The sequence below is a fragment of the Mirounga angustirostris genome, unplaced genomic scaffold, assembly GCF_029215605.1.
Source record: "Mirounga angustirostris isolate CCGP_5_RB_7025 unplaced genomic scaffold, mMirAng1.0.hap1 SCAF_6, whole genome shotgun sequence".
NCBI lineage: Eukaryota > Metazoa > Chordata > Mammalia > Carnivora > Phocidae > Mirounga > Mirounga angustirostris.
The window spans coordinates 148,359,499-148,379,534 of NW_026991714.1; the positions used below are offsets into that span (position 1 = coordinate 148,359,499).

Here is a 20,036-nt window from a genome sequence, read left to right on the forward strand (position 1 = left end):
TGATTTCTCTTTTTTGTGTACGTTTGTATTATGGCCTAGAATATGGTTTGTCTTTCCATGTGCACTTGAAATATATGGGTATCCTGCTCTCTTGGATAGAGCATCCTGGAAATGTCAATTAAGTTGGTTTATAGTATTATTCAGGTCTTCTGTATTCTTACTGATTTTCTACTTGTTTTATCAATTACTAAGAGAGGAGTGGAATTTTCCAACTACAGGTGTGGATTCGTCTATTTTTCTCTTCGGTTCTGTCAGTTTTGTTTCCTCTGTTTTGATGTGGACACATTTAGATGCATACACATTAAGGATTGGTCTGTCTTGGAGAATTGACCCCCTTACCATGTGATATCTGCTTTTTATCTTAATATAACTACTCAACTTTCTTTTGGTTGATAGTCTTTTTCTTTCTTTTGACCTAACTATGCCATTTTAGTAAAAGTGAGATTCTTATAAATGACATATACCTGGGTCTTGCTTTTTTTAATCCAAACTTACAATTGGTGTCTTCAGACCATTTACATTTAAGGTGATATAGTATAGTTAGATAAAATCTGTCCTCTTGTTAGCTGTTTTGTCTTTTTTGCCTTCTCGAGTTAATTGAACATTTTCTATGATTGCATTTGATTTCACTATTGATTTATTATTTATACTATTTTTTAAATGTTTTGGTGGTTGACCTAGGGTTTAGGTTTACATCTTTAATCAGAGACCACTTTCACGTGATATTCTGTGGCACCACATGTTGTATGAAGACCTTCAGATAGTCCCTCCCAGTTCTTCCCTCTCTTCAGTTGTTACCATTCATTTCACTTTTACATGTTACAAACACAATACACTACTACTGTTTCTGCGTTAGATAGTTACCTTTTAGAGCAATTAAGAATAGAACAATTTATTTTTATGTGAATTTATTTTACCTTCATTTATTCCATTTCTAGTGCTCTTCTTGGTATAGATACCATTTTCTGTCTGGTGTCCTATTCTTTCTGCATGAAGAACTTCCTTTAACATCTACCAGCAAAGAATTCTTCCATTTTGATTGTCTGAGAAAGTCTTTATTCCTCCTTCAGCTTTGGGAGATGTTTTAGCTGGGTATAGAGTTCTAGGTTGACAGACATTTTTGTCCCACACTTACGGGATGTCCCTCCCTTGCCTTCTGGCTTGCGTGTTCTCTGACAGGAAACCTGTTCTGATTCTTACCTTTGTTCTTAGGTATATAATGTGCCTTTTTTCCACCAGCTGCTTTCAGGGTTTTCTCACCCCACCCCCCAGCAGTTTGAACATGATATTCTTGGGTGTGTTGTGATTTCTCCTTCCTTCCTTGGTATTTTTACTTCTTCTGTTCCATTCTCTCTTCTTTCTCTGTGGTTCCAGTTGTACCTATGCTAATCTATCTTTAAGTTCACTGATTCTTGATTTTTGTCACTTACAGTTGAACTTGTCAAAGGCATTCTCTATCTCTGTTTACTGTGTTCCTCATTTCTGGTATTCCCATTGGGTTTTTTCTGTAGGTTCCATCTCTCTGCTGAAGTGACCATTCTGATCTTGCACATTGTCCACATTTTCCACTTGAGCCTTTTAATGTATTAATCATTGTCATTTTAAATTGCCGATCGGATAGCTCCACCATCTGTGTCATATCTGACTCTGGTTCTGTTGATTTTTTCTCTTGGTGTGTGTTGTTTCCTTACCTTTCTACATCTCGTAGTTATGGGAAACTGGACATCTCAGCCTGAGGGAAGTAATTTTTGTGCCTGGAAAGTTCTTACACCTGTCCCATGCTAGACCTTTAGTATGGGGGGTTGAGTTCATTTTTCTAGCCTGGAGCTGAGCTGTGGTTGAGATTTTTTTTGTTGCTGTGGTTACTTTTCATGTCCAGCAGCCTTCAAGTTCCTCAAGCAGTGCCTGTGCTTAGTCTGGAGCAGGTCTGCAGAGGGTTTTTCTGAATGTCTCCTCCGCCTTTAGTTTTAGGATTTTCCTAAGGAAGGTGTGTGGTACCTGAGAGAGGGTCTGTCTTCACACTCTTGGAGTTCTCTCAGCTATAATTCCACTCCTGCTTGTCCTTCAGTGCTTCTAGCCTGCTAGGGAGGGGAAGAGGGCGGGCCAGGCCTTCTCAGTTGTTCTGAGTAAGCCTCAGTCTTAGGCAGACACTGGGTCCCTGAGGGCCAGGTGCGTGGCCTTACACTGCTCCTGCCCCAGCCCCAGGGTGGAGTGGTTTCTTCTGTTCACTGCTCTGTGTTGACTTTGACCAGTGCCCTAAGACTGCCATAGCTTGTTGCCTTCCTGTCCCTCGACTACACCCTACAGTTAAGGCTTTCATTCCTTGGAGAAAAGGGTCTGGGTGGGGTTGCCTGCCCTTCGTAGCTCTAGCTAGTCCCCTTGCCTAGCCTGCACGAAGGTTGCTTTCTTTGGGCTCTCGCCAGATTTTTATGTGAGCGTCTGGTAGGGTCTTTGAAGAAAAGCCTACCAGACAAGGTAAACTCATCCTATATCTGCAGCCCCCTTCACTCCCTCACCAGCCCTCACTCAGCCTCTACCAGCTCATTAAATTCTTAGCAGTATCTGGGTATCTGGCTGCATCTGCTGCAGACGAGGAAGTACTTCGCTATCTCCCTGTCTGTCCTTAGTTTGCAGACTCAGTGCTTACCCAGCGACCCCAGCTCTTTGACAGATTCATGCAGAGTCATGTCCTTGTAGTTTGTCCTGCTTTGTATTGCTGTGTTTGTCAAAACGGTGGGAATGATACTTTTTCCTGCTGTCTACATCTGAGAAGAAACCCTCTCCAGTAACGCTTTCAGATAATTCTCTGTGGCCTGTGGAGAGCTTTTGTTTGGGGCGGAGCACTCAGTCTTGGGTGCGCTGCCATCCCAGCTGCCGTCCATCCTCGGCGCGGCTCTGCATGCCGTCCCCGTATGACCAGGGCATATTGGCACGTGCGCTGTGTTCTGAAGAACCAGAGAACTAAAAGGCACAGGTCGTGCGGGTCGTGACACGCAGTTGAAAAACTGACGGCTTGTCCTGTTTAACAACAGCGGGTAAATTTCAAATTTTTTTCTTGGTTTCCACAAGGTGGCAACATAAACATAGGCTACGCGAGAAAGAGTGATTCACTGATTTGTCACAAATCGATGGTTTGAATACTTAGCTAACAGGTGATGGTTTGGTCTTACAGTGTCTTTTATAAACATAACTGTCGGGGCACCTTGGGTGGCTCAGTCGGGTAAGCATCCAGCTCTTGGTTTCAGCTCCGATTGTGATCTTGGGGTCGTGAGATCAAACCCCCAGTCTGGCTCTGTACTGGGCCTGGACCCTGCTTAAGATTCTCTCTCCCCGATCCCCACACGCTCGCACACACACACTCTAAGAAATTAAATCTAAAAAAAAAAAAAAACGTCATATATATGACTTAAGGAATTTTTATTTTAGTGGAGGGTCTTCTAACCTGTTTTTTCAGGTTATTAATATCCTCTCGAAAAAAATGCAATCTGAAGTTTTCATGCATGATGTGTAAAGTCCTGTTTAGCTAATTTGTGTTCATTTTTCAAGGTTTATTAAGTAAAAAGACTGTTAAATGTGATATTTATGTTTATACAGTTTATATGTTGATAGGCTTCAAAACAGAGAGAAACTGGTTACTGAGTGACTGTGTCTCCTGTGTCACTGATCACACATGAAAACATGGGATTTTATCGTGAGGAGGGAGGCCTCCTGCGCTGTCTCACCATGAGCTGTGAGCATTCCTGTTTGGAGTAAAGGGAGATCAGAACTAGACTTTTTTTTTTTTTTTTTAATTTATTTATGTGAGAGAGAGCATGAGTTGGGGGAAGGGGGCAGCAAGAGGGGGAGAAGCAGACACAGGGCTCCACCCCAGGACCCTGGGATCATGACCTGAGCCTAGGCAGACGTTTAAATGACTGAGCCACCCAGGCGCCCCAGAACTAGACTTTAAAAGAGAGGAAATAGTATGTTTGGGTTTTGTTTTGATTATTCTCTACCTACCACAACCCTGCCTTAAAAAGAAAACAACTTAGTAATTAAAAATCTTAATTTTCTTAGAATCCTCTTATGACAACTTCCTCGTATGACAACCGGTGTTGTCCTGCTAGAAATGCTTGTTTTATCTGTTGGGTTGTGTTCTCTTTTTGGATGAAGAATTTATTTACTCTTGTACTATATGTTAATACTCACTGCTTTAGCAGATTGGAACCTCTTGACCTTTTTTGATGGCTTTGGGGTTTCATAGAATGAAAAACTATGAAAAATAGAAGTAATCTCTGAGGGTTTGGAAAGCCCTTGACCATAGTGCAGAGAGCAGATCTTTTAGCTTTATGGGCTGTTCCTGGCCATTTAATATGTATGTTTAATATTTGGTTAAGATTATTAAAAGGAAAATAGAGGAATGTTAGTTGCCTTTGGAAAAAAGATAAGCCAATGAAATGTTGAGACCTTTCTTGTTAGAGTTCATGGTTCAATGAAACTGTTGATGAGAGTTGATTAAGGATGGGAATCATTTGTAGAAATTGGAAGATGGGGCACCTGGGTGGCTCAGTCGTTAAGCGTCTGCCTTTGGCTCAGGTCATGATCTCAGGGTTCTGGGATCGAGTCCCACATCGGGCTCCCTGCTCAGTGGGAAGCCTGCTGCTCTCCCTCTGCCTGCCCCTTCCCTGCTTATGCTCTCTTTCTCTCAAATAAATAAATCTTTTTAAAAAAAGAAAAATTGGAAGATGGAATATTTAAGATTCAGAAATAGGATCAGAACAAATCTCAGAGGGTTTTAAATTTATGATCCCAGCAGCTATCAGTTATCTTTAGGCCCCCAGCTAAAATAGGGTGTCATTGTCCCTGAAGAAAAACTCATTTTTGGAGCACTGATTAAGTACTACTGCCTTCATTTGTCAGGAGTTTAAGTTTCTTATAAGATTATCAGAGGTTTTATAAACGTCAGCCCCACCCAGAAATTAAAACACCGTGCTCTTAGGCCCAAACTGTAGACAGTGAATGCATTTTGAATGATCACTTTTACTCTGCCACAGGTGGTTTGAAAGGAAGAGAGATTTGCCTGATAAAAGAAGTAGGACTAAGAGGGAGAAGAGAAATGGGTTTCTAGAGAGGGGTGTGTGGGGTCCCCCGTGGTCGGCCCCAGCATGGACAGGTGGGTCCTGTTGAGGCCTCCTAGCCCGAGCCTTGATGTGCGCCAACGGGAGTCTCTAAGAAGGCTGCTGGTTGGCTCTCTGGCCGGCCGGACGGGCACTCAGGCAAAAGCAGAACATTTGTACATTGGTGAATGGAAAGAACATAGCATTTGAAGTCAGAATATAATGTTTTGACCTCAGTACAAATTATTTAGCCCTTCTGGGCCTTGGTTTTTCCATCTGTAAGGTAGGAATATTCTAAGTCCTTGCCCTTCTGAGGCGATGGTTGTCACACGGCTCAGATGCAGACACGCACACTCGGAGACGATCCACTGTCCACAGGAGCCGGTCCCGTGTGGCCAGAGGGTCTGTATTGCATCTGGACTCGTTTAAAAGGGGACGGGGGGGGGGGGGGAAGGATGCTAGAGGCTAGAGATGAACTGCCATGTAATTACTAATCTTTTCTACTAGTAACATAAATATAATCTATTGATCTTTCCTGTGGGGGACCTATTTTCAGGACAACTGAAGTCTTTGTTAAAACAGTTTTTAAGTGGAGTATGTCTAGGACCCTGCACTCAAGGGGCATTCTTCACACGATGTTGCATGGACAGTGTGGATACGTCAAGGTAGAGTGGCTCCCAAGTCTGGGGTCTGGGCTTCAGTCCGGTGCAGTTCTAGCCCCACGGAGAGCATCCCCATATTCAGGCTGGTTGATCTGAGGGTTGTCAGGCTCAGCACAGAGAAGGGAGGAAATACTGGACAGCTCTGTGCCGTACTTAGCCTGTCTCCGCTGGATTTTCTTCACAGCGTGTCTGCTCTGACACGCTGTTTCCTTCTTGTTCAATGCACGGCTTCTCCCCTACTCCTCCCTCAGTGGAACGCAGGTGCCGAGAGGGCGGGGGCTCTTGGTCTGGTTTGTCCACTGCCAGGAGCCGTTTCCAGTACACGGGACGCACTCGGAGACTCAAAGAGAAGGAGCATTGGTTCTAGTTGATGCAGTGAAGTAAACGTCCACAAACAGGCCTCTAAGCAATAGATGCAAGAAGGTTAAGTATGGAATAAACATGAATAGAACACCTGCTTCCCTGTGAAAAGTGACGGGCTATTCCTATTTACTTTTTTGGATTTCTTCTTGAATTGGTGGGCATTGCTGTGTACTTCACGTCTTTGTTTTTGTTTTAATGCAGCAGTAATACTGAGGAAGATGTAGTCCTCAAAACCAACAAGCAGATTTACTCGCAGCTTTTGAGAGCTATTGCTAACAAAAATGCAACTCTTCTGGAAAGAATTGACATTCTCATCCATTTGCTGGATCAGCTTGCTCGCGGCAGCGGCGTGCAGTGACTCGTGCCCGAGGCTCCGGCTGAGGAGATCCTGTCAGTGCCTTCTGCTCCCGGGGGCTCGTTTGTCCATTCGGTGCTTCGTTTCATTAAATATGAGGGAAATCTCCACCTACAACAGGCCCGGCAGTGGAAACAGTTCTCTTTTCCCATGACAGACAAGTCATGGCTGAGTTCTTTGACTTTTCATTGGAAGTGCTAAAATCAGAATCAGACTTGGGGCTCCCAGCATTTGTTTCTTTGCGAAGTACACGGTACCTCAGTGTTAACAGACTTGCTGTGGTGGCTGGTACACTTGTAGACATTTTTGAGGTATGTTAAGCTACGTGGGTTTAAGATAATAATTATTTTGGATGATGTTACTTTGGTCAAGGGAACTTTTCTCCAAGTGATTTTAGTGGTTCACATGGGTTAGAGAAATGTCCTGTGCATCTGCAGCATCTCCTCAGTTGCACAGAAGGAAGCCTGTCCTCCTTCAGCTTCGGTGCAGGATTTGATGGAGACTGGCCATTGTGCGAGTTTCTGTATTTAGTGCATGTTCTGAAAGGATCCGCTTTTCTTTGACTTTGTATGACAGTTGATCAAGAATAGGTACTATCCCCCCCTTTTTTTCCATTTTAAACTTGAAACTGTGAATAAGGTAAGAAAACTATTTTGAATAAATAAATTATTTATTTAAAATGTCTTCGTATTTTTCCATTTCACGTTCTTGACTTTGAGTTTTGATTTGAACTGGTTTAATGAATGAATTTTACAAAGGAAAGATTAAAACATTAAAAATAAAATTGTGCCACTCACTGAGTTCTCACTAGAACGTCACACTCATTTTTCGCCCCTTTTCCTGCATGGCTCCTGTCTAGTTGCGTACACATGGCCTCTGTTTTTTTCCATGCCTACATACATCGTGCAACGCTGTGCTTGTCCTGTCCTACTAAAATCCGTTTCGAGGAAATGGAACAGAAATCAAGCATACGCTTTCCTGTCAGGTGGGTGGATGGGACTTAGGTGCATGAGGCCTTTGTAGACAGCCTGCCCTGCCTCCAAGTCCGCTAGCCTGGCCCCGAGGGCCACTCCGACCTCCTTCATGCCATCAGCAGACCCCTTTCCCTGCAGATCCTGCAGAACCCCTCCATTCAGCAGCCACACCTCTCTGGAGGAATCTGAACTATAGGGAAAGTTGTCTGGAATAAGCTTGTTTTAAGCGGAGTTTTTACGGAGTGCTTTCTCATGCACCAAGACTTTGGGGTGTTTTCCTTGGCGGTGTGTTGACACCTGTCATAGCTCGGCGGAGCTCCTCCTGGCCGCTGGCCGTTTGTCCACTTCCTTGGGACAGATTTGCATCCATTTTCAAAAATCATTGAAGCATTTAAAGTTTTGACTAAGTCATGAAGCCGGTGCACAGACTCAGTCTCCTGTCAGGACAGCGTTCACTCTGCTCCCCCATCGGCAAGCGCTGTCTCCGCTAGTTAAACCTGCACGCTTCCGTGGGGAAGATCTGACGCTGAAGTAAGCTGGCGTCAGGGATGTCGCAGTCCCGGTCTTGTTCTCTGGCCTCTCCTTGGCTGAACAGCCTTTTCGTCCAGAGGAGTATTTGTTTTTAAGCAAGAAGATACCAATTCTAGCTGTCTTCCCTTGTCTGAGCAAGAATATGAACATCCCTACAGGGGGAGAGAGGTCTTTTTCAATGTTTTTGTAGTCTGACTTTTAAGTTCGTGCTGCTTAAAGTGCTCGTGTCTTAGCTTTTACTTGAGAAGAATTGTGCCATCTGTGGCCTGATCACCGAGATGACTTGTTTTGCAGTTAACTTCAGGGCAGGGATGGAGAGCAGGTTGCCTGGGCACTGGGCTGGAGCGAGGAGGCGAGGGTCGCCAGCAACCACGGCATCTGACTCTGGGAAGGACGCAAGTGTGAACTTCAGCTTCCTCGACTAGAAATGTGCACAGGAGTAGGTCCCCTGGCACTCTGCCAGACTTGTGAAGATCGAGAAATACATGGGAAAACCTTCTGTACACAGTCATGTATTAGAAAAATATAAATTATGACAGGAATTGTGGAATGTAGTCAATTTGAAATCTGTGACCTTTTCCACTGAATGCCCCCAGGGAGCTGCATTTCCTTACATGACTGGATCCTATGGCTATAGCTACGCTTCCGTCCATCCATGAAATTAGGGGGCGGGGGTGGAAAGACAGGGATTCCTCAGGATTCTTTTTTTTAACCTTTTCTAAAAGATTGGCAAAATTATTCAGTGGATTTTTTTTTTTGCCTGAGAAATTCACTTTCAAATCAATTATTTTAAAAGTTCAAGTAATGCTTTTCCCACCGGGTTTTAGCCTTATTTGGTTACTAAAAATCTGGTTTGTTTTCTTTGTAAAAGAAATCAGACTTTCTCTTAGAAATCCTTTGACTCCCGTTTGCCCGTTTTTCTCATTACATGTTCAGGGTGGAGGTATGGACGTCACAAATGTCAAACCACCGCTCTGAAATCGACTGCTTCGGAAATAAGCCATTTGAAGGAAGCCAAAAATGCTGTTGTCTGTCCCTGTCGCTAACTACTTTCCAATATGCATTGCCTTTGAAAAAGAAAATGGCGTTGTGTGCGTAGGAGTAATAGGCTGAGTCTATATTCCTGAAGGGATGGTTCTCTGGCTCTATTCCCGGAAACACTTCAGTGATCTTCATCGGATAAGAATCAAGTACTCGATTTCTGTTGACATCAAATGCAAACACCTGCAAAGCAAGGAAGAGAGTTAAGGCTGGCTTTTCTGAAAATCATTGATTTTTAGGTTAATTTATAGGAATGAGGTAAGTAAATCTGTGGCTTTGCACCAAATTCTCTGGGCTTGAAGTTCTTCATTTTCCATATGATGGGATCTGCCATGGCCACCGAGGTCTGAGGCAACTAAGAACAACTTTTAACTAAGACCTTGAATTTCACATAGGGGTGAAGAAGCAACACCAGGCTGGAAAGCATCCTACTTACGAGGGACTCTTTGAAGAAGTAAATTAACTGCTTTCTTCGGTCATAAAAGGCAGTGTCCAGGGGACTTGGGATGCCAGGAAATCCTTCTGAAATCAATTTGGGGTAGCTTCTTCCTTGTTCATCTTCTGTGTAGGCCTGATCCTTGTCACTGTCATATCTCCAGTACTGATTTCCTGAGGGCCAAACAAAAAATGCTAATATGGTTTATTACCATTTAATTATAGCAAACCATGAAGAGGGACTGCTTTCAACATAGATCTCAGCCAACCACGATGTTCTCCTGTGATCCCAGGACAAGGCAGGACCTCAGCCTCTAAGCAAAGCCTCCATTCAGATGAATGATTCCCCAGGTCTTGAATTACTTCTAGATAGATCCTGGCAATCACTGCTGCTATTGAAATGTTGGTTGTCAGGGGCGCCTGGGTGGCTCAGCTAATCATCTGCCTTCAGCTCAGGTCATGATCCCGGAGTCCCGGGACCCTGGGGTTGAGCCCCGAGTTGGACTCTCTGCTCAGCAGGGAGTCTGCTTCTCCCTCGGACCCTCCCCTCTCTCGTGCTCTCTCTCTCAAAAAAATAAAATCTTTAAAAAAAAAAAAAGAAAATGTTAGTTGTCTTCTGTCGGGCACTCCAGCCCACTGGCACTCATCAAAAGCAAAAAGCAAAAACGAAAGGACAAAAATCATGTGGTCTTTTTCACAGAAGATTCTTCTTCTGTTTCTTCCTATATAGTCTCATGATCTGCCTTTTACATGTTAGAGACCCATGGGTTGTCCTGAGTCATTTTCCTACCATAATCAACCTAAGCCCTCTTTTTACAGAAAACAATCCTGAGGCTTATGATGGGGTTTTACTTTTTTTCAGGATTTTAGAATTACATCATTTTAGAAAAGAGCTGAAGTGGTCCGTCCAGATCACAGCCCAGGTGGACCCGGTGCAGGCCCCTCTTCCCATGTTCCACTCACGTGATTCCACCCACTGCCCTCTTCCTAATGTCATGCTCTGCAACACCACAGGATTATTCTAAATTCTCCTTAATAGTTCCTAATCCTGACTATTTGGCATATTGTCAGCAGAAAATAGAACAAATCCACGGGGTTAGATATTTTTGTGTTCACAACTTACACCACGCCACAACCAGTTACACTCCTTAGCCACCAACCATGTGAGCTCCCTCTCCCTCATTCCCTCCCCGCCCCTCGCCGCCTCCCCCTGCAAAGGTTTGCCATCGAGAAAGAAGAGTGAATGACGTGTGTCCAGCCAGGGGGTGCAATTCACTCTAACTGGAATACTTTTTGAATTCAAAGTATTCACACAGCAAGTTAACTTTAAGATGTTTTTAAAGCTCCAAGAATAAAATACAGCCATATGATAGCAATCCCCCACGATGACCTAATTCTATAATTAAGAGTCTTTGTTGCCAGTATAAATTCTAGGCCAGGGCTTCTAAAGCACTGAATGTTGTGCTTCCAACTCTGAAAGATCTAAACCAGACAGGTCCACCCTGGGCAATTTCTTTATGTAACTGAACCAAAATAATTCTTCCTTTGTGTGATGTAAGGAAAATTAAGACCAAATTCATACGCAGGTTTCCTACGGCCAAATCTGCATGCAGCATCTTTTTGGTTGGGCTCTTGCCTCACTGAGTCCTGAGCGGTTTCAGACAATAGGGTCGTATTACTAGGGAGCTGGGCAGAGACAGGGCGCACCCCTTACCTCTCGGGCGAAAGTCTGGGGAAGGGAAAGAAAAAGCAGCCACCCAGAACCTTGTTTGTGGTTAGGCTCCACGCATTTGGTTTGCCAAGGCAGCCAGCCTCCGTGACGGGCACAGAGGTTCTGGGCCAGGTGGTCTGTGAGTAAAGCAGCAGCAAGAGAGTCTTGGCCGGCCTGCTCTGCGTGTCCCTCCCACCACCGGGGCCCCCCACCTCAGTTTCTGCCTTCCAGCAAAACACTGATCCTCCCTGCTTGGAAACCACCGATTCCTGCCTGCCTGCTGGATGACCTCCAGCCTCTGAGCACAGAGGCTCTCGGTGCTCAGGGTGACCCTGTCTTTCTAACCTAATCTCGCCCCGTGTGAGTGCCCTGTCACACCTCCATGGGCTCAGCTGTCTCTCCCATCTGCGTTTTCACCCTCGCTCACCCTAAAGCTTTGCTTCTGCCTCCTGTGTCTCACCGCCCCCTCACCCCCATGCGCACCTCCCCCACCACGCTATTCCCGGTGTCCCTTTCGGGGCACCCGGGGTCCTACGCATCCTCTGAGGCTGGGGCAAGCCCTGAGTTCTGGGTGGCTCCAGCATCTGGTTCCAGGGGTAGTGGTCACCTTGTCCGCTCTTCCTTCCCTTCACCACATAATTCTAGTGGTCAGCTTCTAAGGTCTTTTCTCTCCAGAACTAGTTAAAACTTCTCTAAGGAGGGCCCTTTCTTACGCAACCACCTCAGGGCCTGGCATAGTTGGTCTACTCATTCATTCACTCATTCATTTGTTCCTTTGACGAATTCAGTGCCTTCTTACAGAGATCAGGGGATGCAACACAGTCCCTGTGCTCACAGAGCTCACAGTCTGACAGAACAGACAGAAATTAGGTGAGTGATTGCAAGAGCATTATACTAAGATTCTTCGGTATGGAGCTCAAAACATTTGTTCTGAATGCATCTCTGTAATAAAAGATATAGAACCGTCCCGAAGAAGCTCTACCTTTAAAAAAATAACGTTCGTCTCTTCTCCATGTCCAGAGGTGGACAAAAGCGTCGATGTTTTGTGTTGGGATTCCGTGCCAGCCACGGAGGATTTGGATAGGATCCCCGTAGCGCGTCCGGTTATTTCGATTTTCGTAAAGCCAGTACCAGCTCTTGCGGAAAAAGTAGGTGCTAAATCGCATCATCACGGCTCCATGTTGGTTTCGCTCTTTGCGAATCCAGTCAAATGCAGTATCAAATGATCCTTCACATGAACCTGAGAAAGAAAAACAAAGTCCAGCCCCTGGTCACCTGGTGCAAAAACCAGCAGTCGCTATTTTCACATGTGACTCGAACAGAGACAACTGCGAAGCTGGAGTGTTCTGTCAAGCTGTCTCAAAGCAAGATGCCCCCCAAGACTGAAGTAGGCCTACCCAGCCGAGCAGGAGGAGTTGGAGGGGCCCCGGGGACCTGCAGCAGTGCCGGCTCACGTGGGCCGTTCTGGCTAATCTTTGTGCAGAAGATTACTCTCTTGAGGTGTCTCGATTTGGGATGCTGGGTATGTGATCACCCTAAATATAACTAATGCCTCTTGATGGCTCGTCTGACTTCATGAGAGGCAAGCAGTTTGGTTCTGGGCACACACAAGAGTAAGATTTCCTCTGCAGGAAAGAAATCCATCCTGGCATTTGTCACTCTCCAAACGTGCTGAGAGCATCTTCGCATAGAATGGCTGGAGTGGAACAGAAATGGTGGTGCTCTCCGTTTTAAATGGAAAAGGGGAGAGTAGCTTTCTTTCCCCTCAGCCTCAACACTAGGTCATTAATCACTTCCATTAAATAATGAACCGTTAACACTTTGGCCTGAACAACTGAAGAGAGATTAAAGTTGATCCTGGCAAGGCTCCCGCTGTTCTTTGCCTTGGGACGGCAGGGAACTTCTCCCAGGGGCTTCCAAGTGCCTGCGGCGCCCACGGGAGGCCACCGCCTGGGTGGCCCACTGCGCTCTAGGAAACCACCCTGTTACCCTCCGTCCTCCCAGGGACATAACGTAGCGCAGGGAAGAGGGAACATCCACGGGAGTGCTTTGCTCTGCACCGGTGGCTACCCTTGGGGCACGGCCACCTTGAAGGAAGAGCTCACGATCTTCCAGAACAGTCTTACCATACAGCTTTTGAACTGCTTTTCTGTCTGACCAGTCCAACTCAAACACAGGCTCCTGGGGGATGTAATTCGGTTGCATTATGGATCCTGTCCTGTAGGTGTGAGGCAAGCCGAGTACGTGGCCAATTTCATGGACGGCCACCTAGAAGGGAACACAAACCACGCGTGCGGTGCCAACCCTGGGTGTCTGGGAGTCACGTGGACCCCCCCGCCCCCGCCCCCCACTCCAGGGGCAGGCCTGTGCTTTAGGAGGAACGGCACTTGTTAAGGAGAAGGGGAGCGATGGGGAGACTCGGGGAGCTTTCTCAGAAGGCTGTGGACACTGCCCCCGAGAAGCCCTGGCGTTCTGCGCTCCAGCCCATGCTGCGTGCCCTTTGCCTGGTCCCTCCGCACAGCTGCAGACCACTTACTTTGAGAAGGCTGATGCCCGCGTCACTGGTGGGAGGTGTGAAGTGTTCATCATCGTCAAAGTGGATGTCGCCCAGGCGCCAGGCATGTGCAAACTCCTGCCCGCTGCCATCAAAAACCCGAGGACAGCCCAGGTGCCGGCCTGGCAAGGGGAGAGGGAACACGGACACCCGAGGGTTCGCGGCCTCCGGGGGCTCACAGTCCAGGAGCAGAAGCAACCACTCCTGGCTTGTGCAACAGTGTGGTGTCGAGTCTAAACACTTGGAGATAGCTGCCTAGCAAACCTGTGGGAGCCCAGAGGAAGGGGCGGGGGGTGCCATCCAAAGGCTGAGGGAGGAGACAAGATCTGAGCTGGATCCTAACAGCTGAGTGGTCAGGACATGAAGGAGGTGCTGCGCGATGGTCCCTGCCCTGTGTACGGTTTTCAACAAGCCTCCTGTGTAGGGCTCACAGCAGGACAGTCAATCCAGTCAGACCAGCAGGGCAGGCGTGAGCATCCCTAGCTCCCAGACGGGGTGCAGAGAAGTTACCCTCTCCAAACCCACCCAGCTAGGAGGTGGTGGGGCCTGCTGGTGGGGCCAGCAAACCACCACGCGCTAGTTCTCCCCAGGAGTGGCGGGAAGGGTGAGCCAGGCCTGGCTCGCGCCCTGCTGGGCTCGACGGGGTCCCTGCAGCAGGGCTCACTGGGCTGATCTGCTCAGAGACAAGCGGAGGGCCCGCACGGATGTCCCCATGTGACCGCTCCCCGGTGGGCGCAGGGAGACCTGCCGTGCCCTTCCCAGTGAGTGGCAATAAAGCAGCACCTACAGAGGGTTTGCCATCCGCCCATGCCCCTGGCAGGTGCCACCTCGGACACCCCGGAGGCTTTGCAGGTGACCGGGGCGGGGTTCCCCCCGTCGGCCTGTTGGCCCCGGGGCTCCCAGTGAACCGGGCCCGCCGCCGGCCGTGCGGGAGGGCAGTGGGGCTCAGCCCGCCTGCAGTCTTCGCCCTCCTCACCTCGTCCGAAACCCAGCTTTATGTCCACGGCGGCGCCGGGGGCGGCGAGGTCCTCCCGGAAGTCCAGCGGCATCACCTCGCTCCACATCCGGAAGGCCAGCCTGAGGATGTGCCTCTGCTCGCCCACGGCCAGCTGCCCGCTGGCGCCCTCCCCCAGCAGCCGCCAGGTGAGCGTCCTCTTGGCGAAGGCCCGGGTCCCCCCGCGGGGCGCGGCGACCTCGGGCTGCGGGTCCCCGGGCGGCGGCGGCGCCCGCAGGAAGCGCTTGGGCCGGGCGCGGGGCGGCGGGCGCGGCGGGGGCCCGGGGGCCGGGCGCGGCAGGGGCCGCGTGTCGGGGACGCCGCAGCGCGGCCTGTTCATGGCCGCCAGCGTGGCCGCGTCCAGCCGCCCGCTCGCCGGCAGCGCGTTGACCCTCTGGAACCTGCGCACGGCCTCGGCCAGGGCGGTGGCCCGGGGGCCCGCGCGCCGCGCGTCGGCCCAGCCGTACTTGGACAGGAATCGCTGCGGAAGAGAGAGGGCCCGACCCGCGGGGCGGGGGTGGCGCGCTGAGCGTGTGTTTGCGTCACGTACTAGGTTCCCGCGGGAGACTGGACGCGCCAGGCCCGTAGGCCCTCCCTCATTTCTAGCGGGTGGTTATCGTTGTCCGGGGGAGGCCCCTCACCTCAGGCGGTGTGGCCGCCTCGCACGTGCCTGCGTGCGCGCGTGTCCGCGAGCGCACGTGCCCCCGACGGTGTGCACGGCCCCGCGCCTGCGCGTGCACGCGTCTTGCGTGCGCGCGCGCGCGCTCGTGCGTGGCGGTGCCGCGGGGGCGCCTACCTGCGCGGCGACGGGGTCCGCGATGGGCTGGGCCCGGCGCAGCGGGGCGGGCTCCGCGTCCGAGCGGTCCCGGCTGTGGGAAAGGGGCTCGGGCCCGGCGGGCCGCGGGGCAGCGAGCCAGCAGAGCAGCAGGGCCCGACGGACGACGGAGGCGGCCAGCATGGCCCCGGCTGAGCCCCGCGCCCCCGCCTCGCCACCGTCCGTCCCGTCTCCCTCCCGAGGCGCAGGCCCCCGCACGCTTTTATACACGCAGCCCCGGGGCGGCGCGCGGTTCCAGGGCCTCTCACCCAGGCCCGAAGTGTGCCCACCGGGAGGCCCGGCGGGGCCTGGACGCGCAGCCCTTTGAAGGCCCCAGGAGCACGCTTCTTGCTGGGGCGAGAATGTTTGCGGCCCCCGCGGGTGATTACATCCCGACCGGGCGGCCACCTGCGCGTTGCATCTCTGGTGGCGGCTCGTGGGCAGGCTGCCGCCGAGGGAGCTGCGGCTGGGCCTGGTGGCGGGGGCGCCGAGCCTCGCCCTCGGCCTGCTGGGGCCCGCCGCCCCTGCGGCCTCACCGCCTGAGCCTCCGTTTGCTCGGTTTGCGTCCGTCGTCTTTCTTGGTCAGCCAGGGTTGGGGATGATTTGTGTCTCTGATCTCTTGTTGTTGTTGTTTTAGGAGACTGACGCGCTACCTACGGCGCTAACGAGGCACCTGTTGTTGCGGTTTTAAATAAAGGCAATAATCAGTATAGGAAGATGTAAATTTCGGCGGAAATCCGGTGATTCAGATGGTAACATTTTGGTGAACATTCTTGCGGATCCATGTATTGTGTACGTGCGCAGGGAAGGATTTGTGTGTGGATGATTTTATATAAGTTATATTCTCTACGCTATTGCCACAAACCAGTGGAAGGTCATGGATGCCTTTGTGTGTTCGTGAATGTAGGTATTTACCCTCCTAGTTAATGGCTGTGTGGTGTTCGAGTCTGTGGGCCAGGGATTTGTACATGAGGATGAAGTAGAATCACCTCAAGTTCTAGAACTGCCCCTCTCCGTTCCCCCTCATGAAGGAGTCTACTGGAGGAGGGACAGGGGGAGAAAAAATAAGCTCAGCTGCCTGGAATTTGTAACTGGTCACGTCCAGGGAGCCTGAGGGAAGGGAGTAAGGCCCTTCAGGCACTAGGGCTGCAGGTGAGCGCCTGGAGTGCCAACGTCACAGGTCTGATCACAGCAGGGGTGCCGGTGTGGGGGTGTCCTTTAGCTACTCATTCATCCATCAAATACTCCTTACTGTTCTAGGGACAGGGAATACGGAAATGAACATGATGGACTCATTCTTTGCCCTCGTGGAACTTACATTCTAAGTGGAGGAGACGGACAATAAACAAGACAATGAATGAAAAATTCAAATAGCGACAGGGACTAAGAATGTAGATCAGGAAAGTGAGTGCCTTGGAGGTGGGGAGTCAATATTAAGGTGGCCAGGAAAGACCTCTGGCAAAGATGAAAAGCAATGAAAGAAAAGTAAGAGGGACAGTGTCACATGTGATTGGGGATTCATGGGTGGTGTGGGCAAAGGAAAGGACAAGTGCAAAGGCCCTGGGGCAGGACCCAGCACCTGCAGAATAACAGAGGGCAGTGTGGTAGATGTCAGTGAGGGGGCGGGAGGAGGGAGGTGAGGATGGAAAAGAGCGTGGATGGGAAGATGATGAAGGACCTGGAGGTCAGATAATTTGGACTCCACCCTAAGTTTAGTGGTGATATTTTGAGCAGGAGAGTGACTTTATTGATTCATTATTTAAAGAATCAACCTGGGGCGCCTGGCTGGCTCAGAGGAGCAGGTGATCCTTGATCTTGGGGTTGTAAGTTCAAATCCCACGTTGGGTGTAGAGATTACTTAACTAAATACATAAACTTAAAAGAATCCTCCCAGCTGCTCTATGGAAGATAGATAAAAAGGGGGGCATCCCAGAGACAGGTGTAGACTGCATCCTCTGGCCTGGCAGTCCCTCCGGGGTGCCCCAGCAGCCCTTCTGTGCCGGGTTGGTCTGATGGCCCTGTAGCCTGAGACCCCTCATGGGGCTCCAGGATATTGGGGTTTCTGGACAGGGCACAGTACTAGACTGTGACCCAGGAGGATCTGTTCCTAGTGAGGTCCCTGGAGCAGGTGTTTGGCCTCACACCCATGCTGCAGTGACAGGGCCAGCCCCAGTGGCATCAGGGTATTGTGCTCACAGGGAGCTTGGATACCTGTCAAGCTACCTGCACAGCCCCACTCAGTTCCTGTCAGCTCAGAGGTATTTGGGGCCGGCCACGTACCAGGTGGGGACGCAAGAGCGAGCGGGGGGTGGGGGGCATGACTATGGAGTGGGGGCCTGTTGGTTCGAAACCCTCCCAGGGCTGTCCAGGTGTAATGGGTGCCTGCACCCGCCTGCCAGATCTTGAAAGTTTATCAAGAGGCCCTACCTGGGCTCAGTCCCATAAATTCTGCAGGTGTTTTCAACACCACATCACCTTTCAAGGCTGTGTCCTTGGAACAGCTTCTCGGAGCAGGAAAGGCAAGCAGAACAGAACCCACATTCCAAGGACTGGGAGGGGGTGAGGAGCATCGGCGTGCCCAGGTCCAGCTCATGGGTCAGTCGGCATTCATGTCTTTTAGATGACCTTCCCCGGCAGGGCCCTTCTGATTACAAAGGGCCGCTCACCCTCAGCTGTGTCCACAGACCCCCGCTGCTCCCCTGTCTCCTATGGACGTGCTCTCCTAGCCCCCCGAACCAGCAGCACTGGCTCCGAGCAGTCCGAGGTCAGTCCTGCGGCCGGGGAGGGCACCCGGGCCAGCCTCAGGAGATAGGTGTGGCTCAGGGCGTGGAATTTCCCATCGTTACCCTCACACCCCCTGCGCGCTTTCTATATTCAGAAGCAAGCCCCAGGCATCCTATATAATCCTGTGCATAAATATGTTCGTATGGGTCTGTGCAAGATAGACTCTTGGGGGGAAAAAAAGCAAAGCATACCACCATTATCACGCCTTAAAACTGAGCAATAGCCCTCTGATAGTGTAACGCGGACCCAGGCAGAGTTTACGTTTTCAATTCCAGCCTCTTTCATTACAATTTAAATTAGCTTTCGATTGTTAGGTACATCCTGAATACTTTCTGTAAAACGGAACAAAGAAGATGAAAAGCGCGACAAAGTGACTCCCAGTGGCATGCGGGTACCTCGTGCTTCCCGTGTGACTGGGGCACACGACATTTACATAGAGCCAGAGGGGGGCTGCCCCAGCGCCGGGGGGCTGCCAGTCCCCCGCCCGTGCCCGCCGGGCCTGCTCTGCTCTGCCCTTGTCCCTGGATTCCCGTGAGGGGCCCAGGAAGCTCATCCCCTCATGCCACAGAGCTGGCCTGGCAGGCTGTCTGCACCGGGTGGCCAGAGACGCCTGGCCACCACCAGTGCCCCACTCTGGTTTCTTCCCACTGTGCCCTGTGTCCTGTTGTGTATGTGTGTCATTTACATGTATAATACGTATAAGCACATATATGACTATGACACATGTCAGTCATGCATCAGTGCGTGTGTGTGTGTGTGTGAGCTGTATTTGTCAACATACTTCATGTATCCACGTCAGTGAACACATACACCCCAATACATGGCTACAAAGAATTATCGCACCTTGTGGGCAAAGCCAAGTGCAACTGTCAGGTGTAAGGGCAGTGTTCACCTTCCCACATGATTGGGTTTAAATCGAAATCTCAAACTGTGTGTGTGGTTTTTTTTTTAAAGATTTTATTTATTTGAGAGAAGAAGAGAGCGTGCAGGAGCAGGGGAGAGGGGCAGAAGGAGAGGGAGGGGCAGACTTCCCACGGAGCGGGGAGCCAGACCCGGGGCTCGATCCGAGGACCCTGGGATCATGACCTGAGCCAAAGGCGGACGCTTCACCGACTGAACCACCCAGGTGCCCCTCAAACTCTGTTTTGATTAGAAGATAATCCTAAACATTCTCTCTTGGGGAAACAAAAACCTGCACAGGTACAAGATTTAGAACAAAATTATTCAAGATACCATCTAGACACTGTATTTCCTGGGAGGCTAACGTTCCGAACATGGAACAGAATTGAGAACTCTGTGGTTGAGCGCTGGTGTCCCGAGGGCTGATGTCACACAGCCTGAGTTCTGCCGGGTCTGAAAGCCAGTCGGTGCCTGTCCATCCCCTGAGCTCTGGCTGAAGACAGCGCTTCTGAAAGTCAGGTCTTCAAACGTGCACGGCAGGTCTCTGTAAAGATGGCAGGGGGCCCCGCTAGGGCTTTATGACAGCAGGGTCTTATTCCCTACCATTGTTTTCTCCTGTGTAGTGCAGTTGGCCTCTCGCGGCTCGGGGATTGTCCACCCTTCTCTCAGAGCGTTCTTCTCCCCGATTATTTCAAAGCCTCTGAGTAGCCTGACTGGCGACACAAGGTTCCCACTGTCTGATTAAATTGCTCATTCCAGGTAAATTGGATTTTAAGGAAATCAGTTAGATTTAGGAGGAAAAATGGCAGAGAAAAGCGGGTG

General features: G+C 50.1%; 2 protein-coding genes across 9 annotated transcripts in view; one reads left to right on the top strand and one right to left on the bottom strand.

Moving 5' to 3' along the window:
- Nucleotides 1–7,166, top strand: part of EDRF1 (erythroid differentiation regulatory factor 1) — a 41,487-nt gene extending 34,321 nt beyond the window's left edge. For 3 of the 8 annotated variants that reach the window (XM_045879047.2, XM_045879048.2, XM_045879049.2), the window contains one exon: nt 6,323–7,166. In XM_045879047.2, the coding sequence (XP_045735003.1) occupies nt 6,323–6,479 (157 nt within the window). In that variant the 3' untranslated portion in view covers nt 6,480–7,166. Of the gene's footprint in view, nt 1–5,652 lie in introns of all 8 variants that reach the window. The other 5 variants (XM_064595432.1, XM_064595433.1, XM_064595434.1 and 2 more) reach the window with 3 other exon arrangements.
- A 154-nt stretch (nt 7,167–7,320) lies between these two features.
- Nucleotides 7,321–15,674, bottom strand: MMP21 (matrix metallopeptidase 21). Its single transcript, XM_064595549.1, has 7 exons — nt 15,513–15,674; nt 14,699–15,197; nt 13,705–13,844; nt 13,295–13,436; nt 12,151–12,408; nt 9,459–9,631; nt 7,321–9,205 (listed from the first exon to the last, which is right to left on the bottom strand). The coding sequence occupies exons 1-7, from the start codon at nt 15,672–15,674 to the stop codon at nt 8,906–8,908; spliced, it is 1,674 nt and encodes a 557-aa protein (XP_064451619.1). The 3' UTR covers nt 7,321–8,905.
- Nucleotides 15,675–20,036: the final 4,362 nt, after the last annotated feature.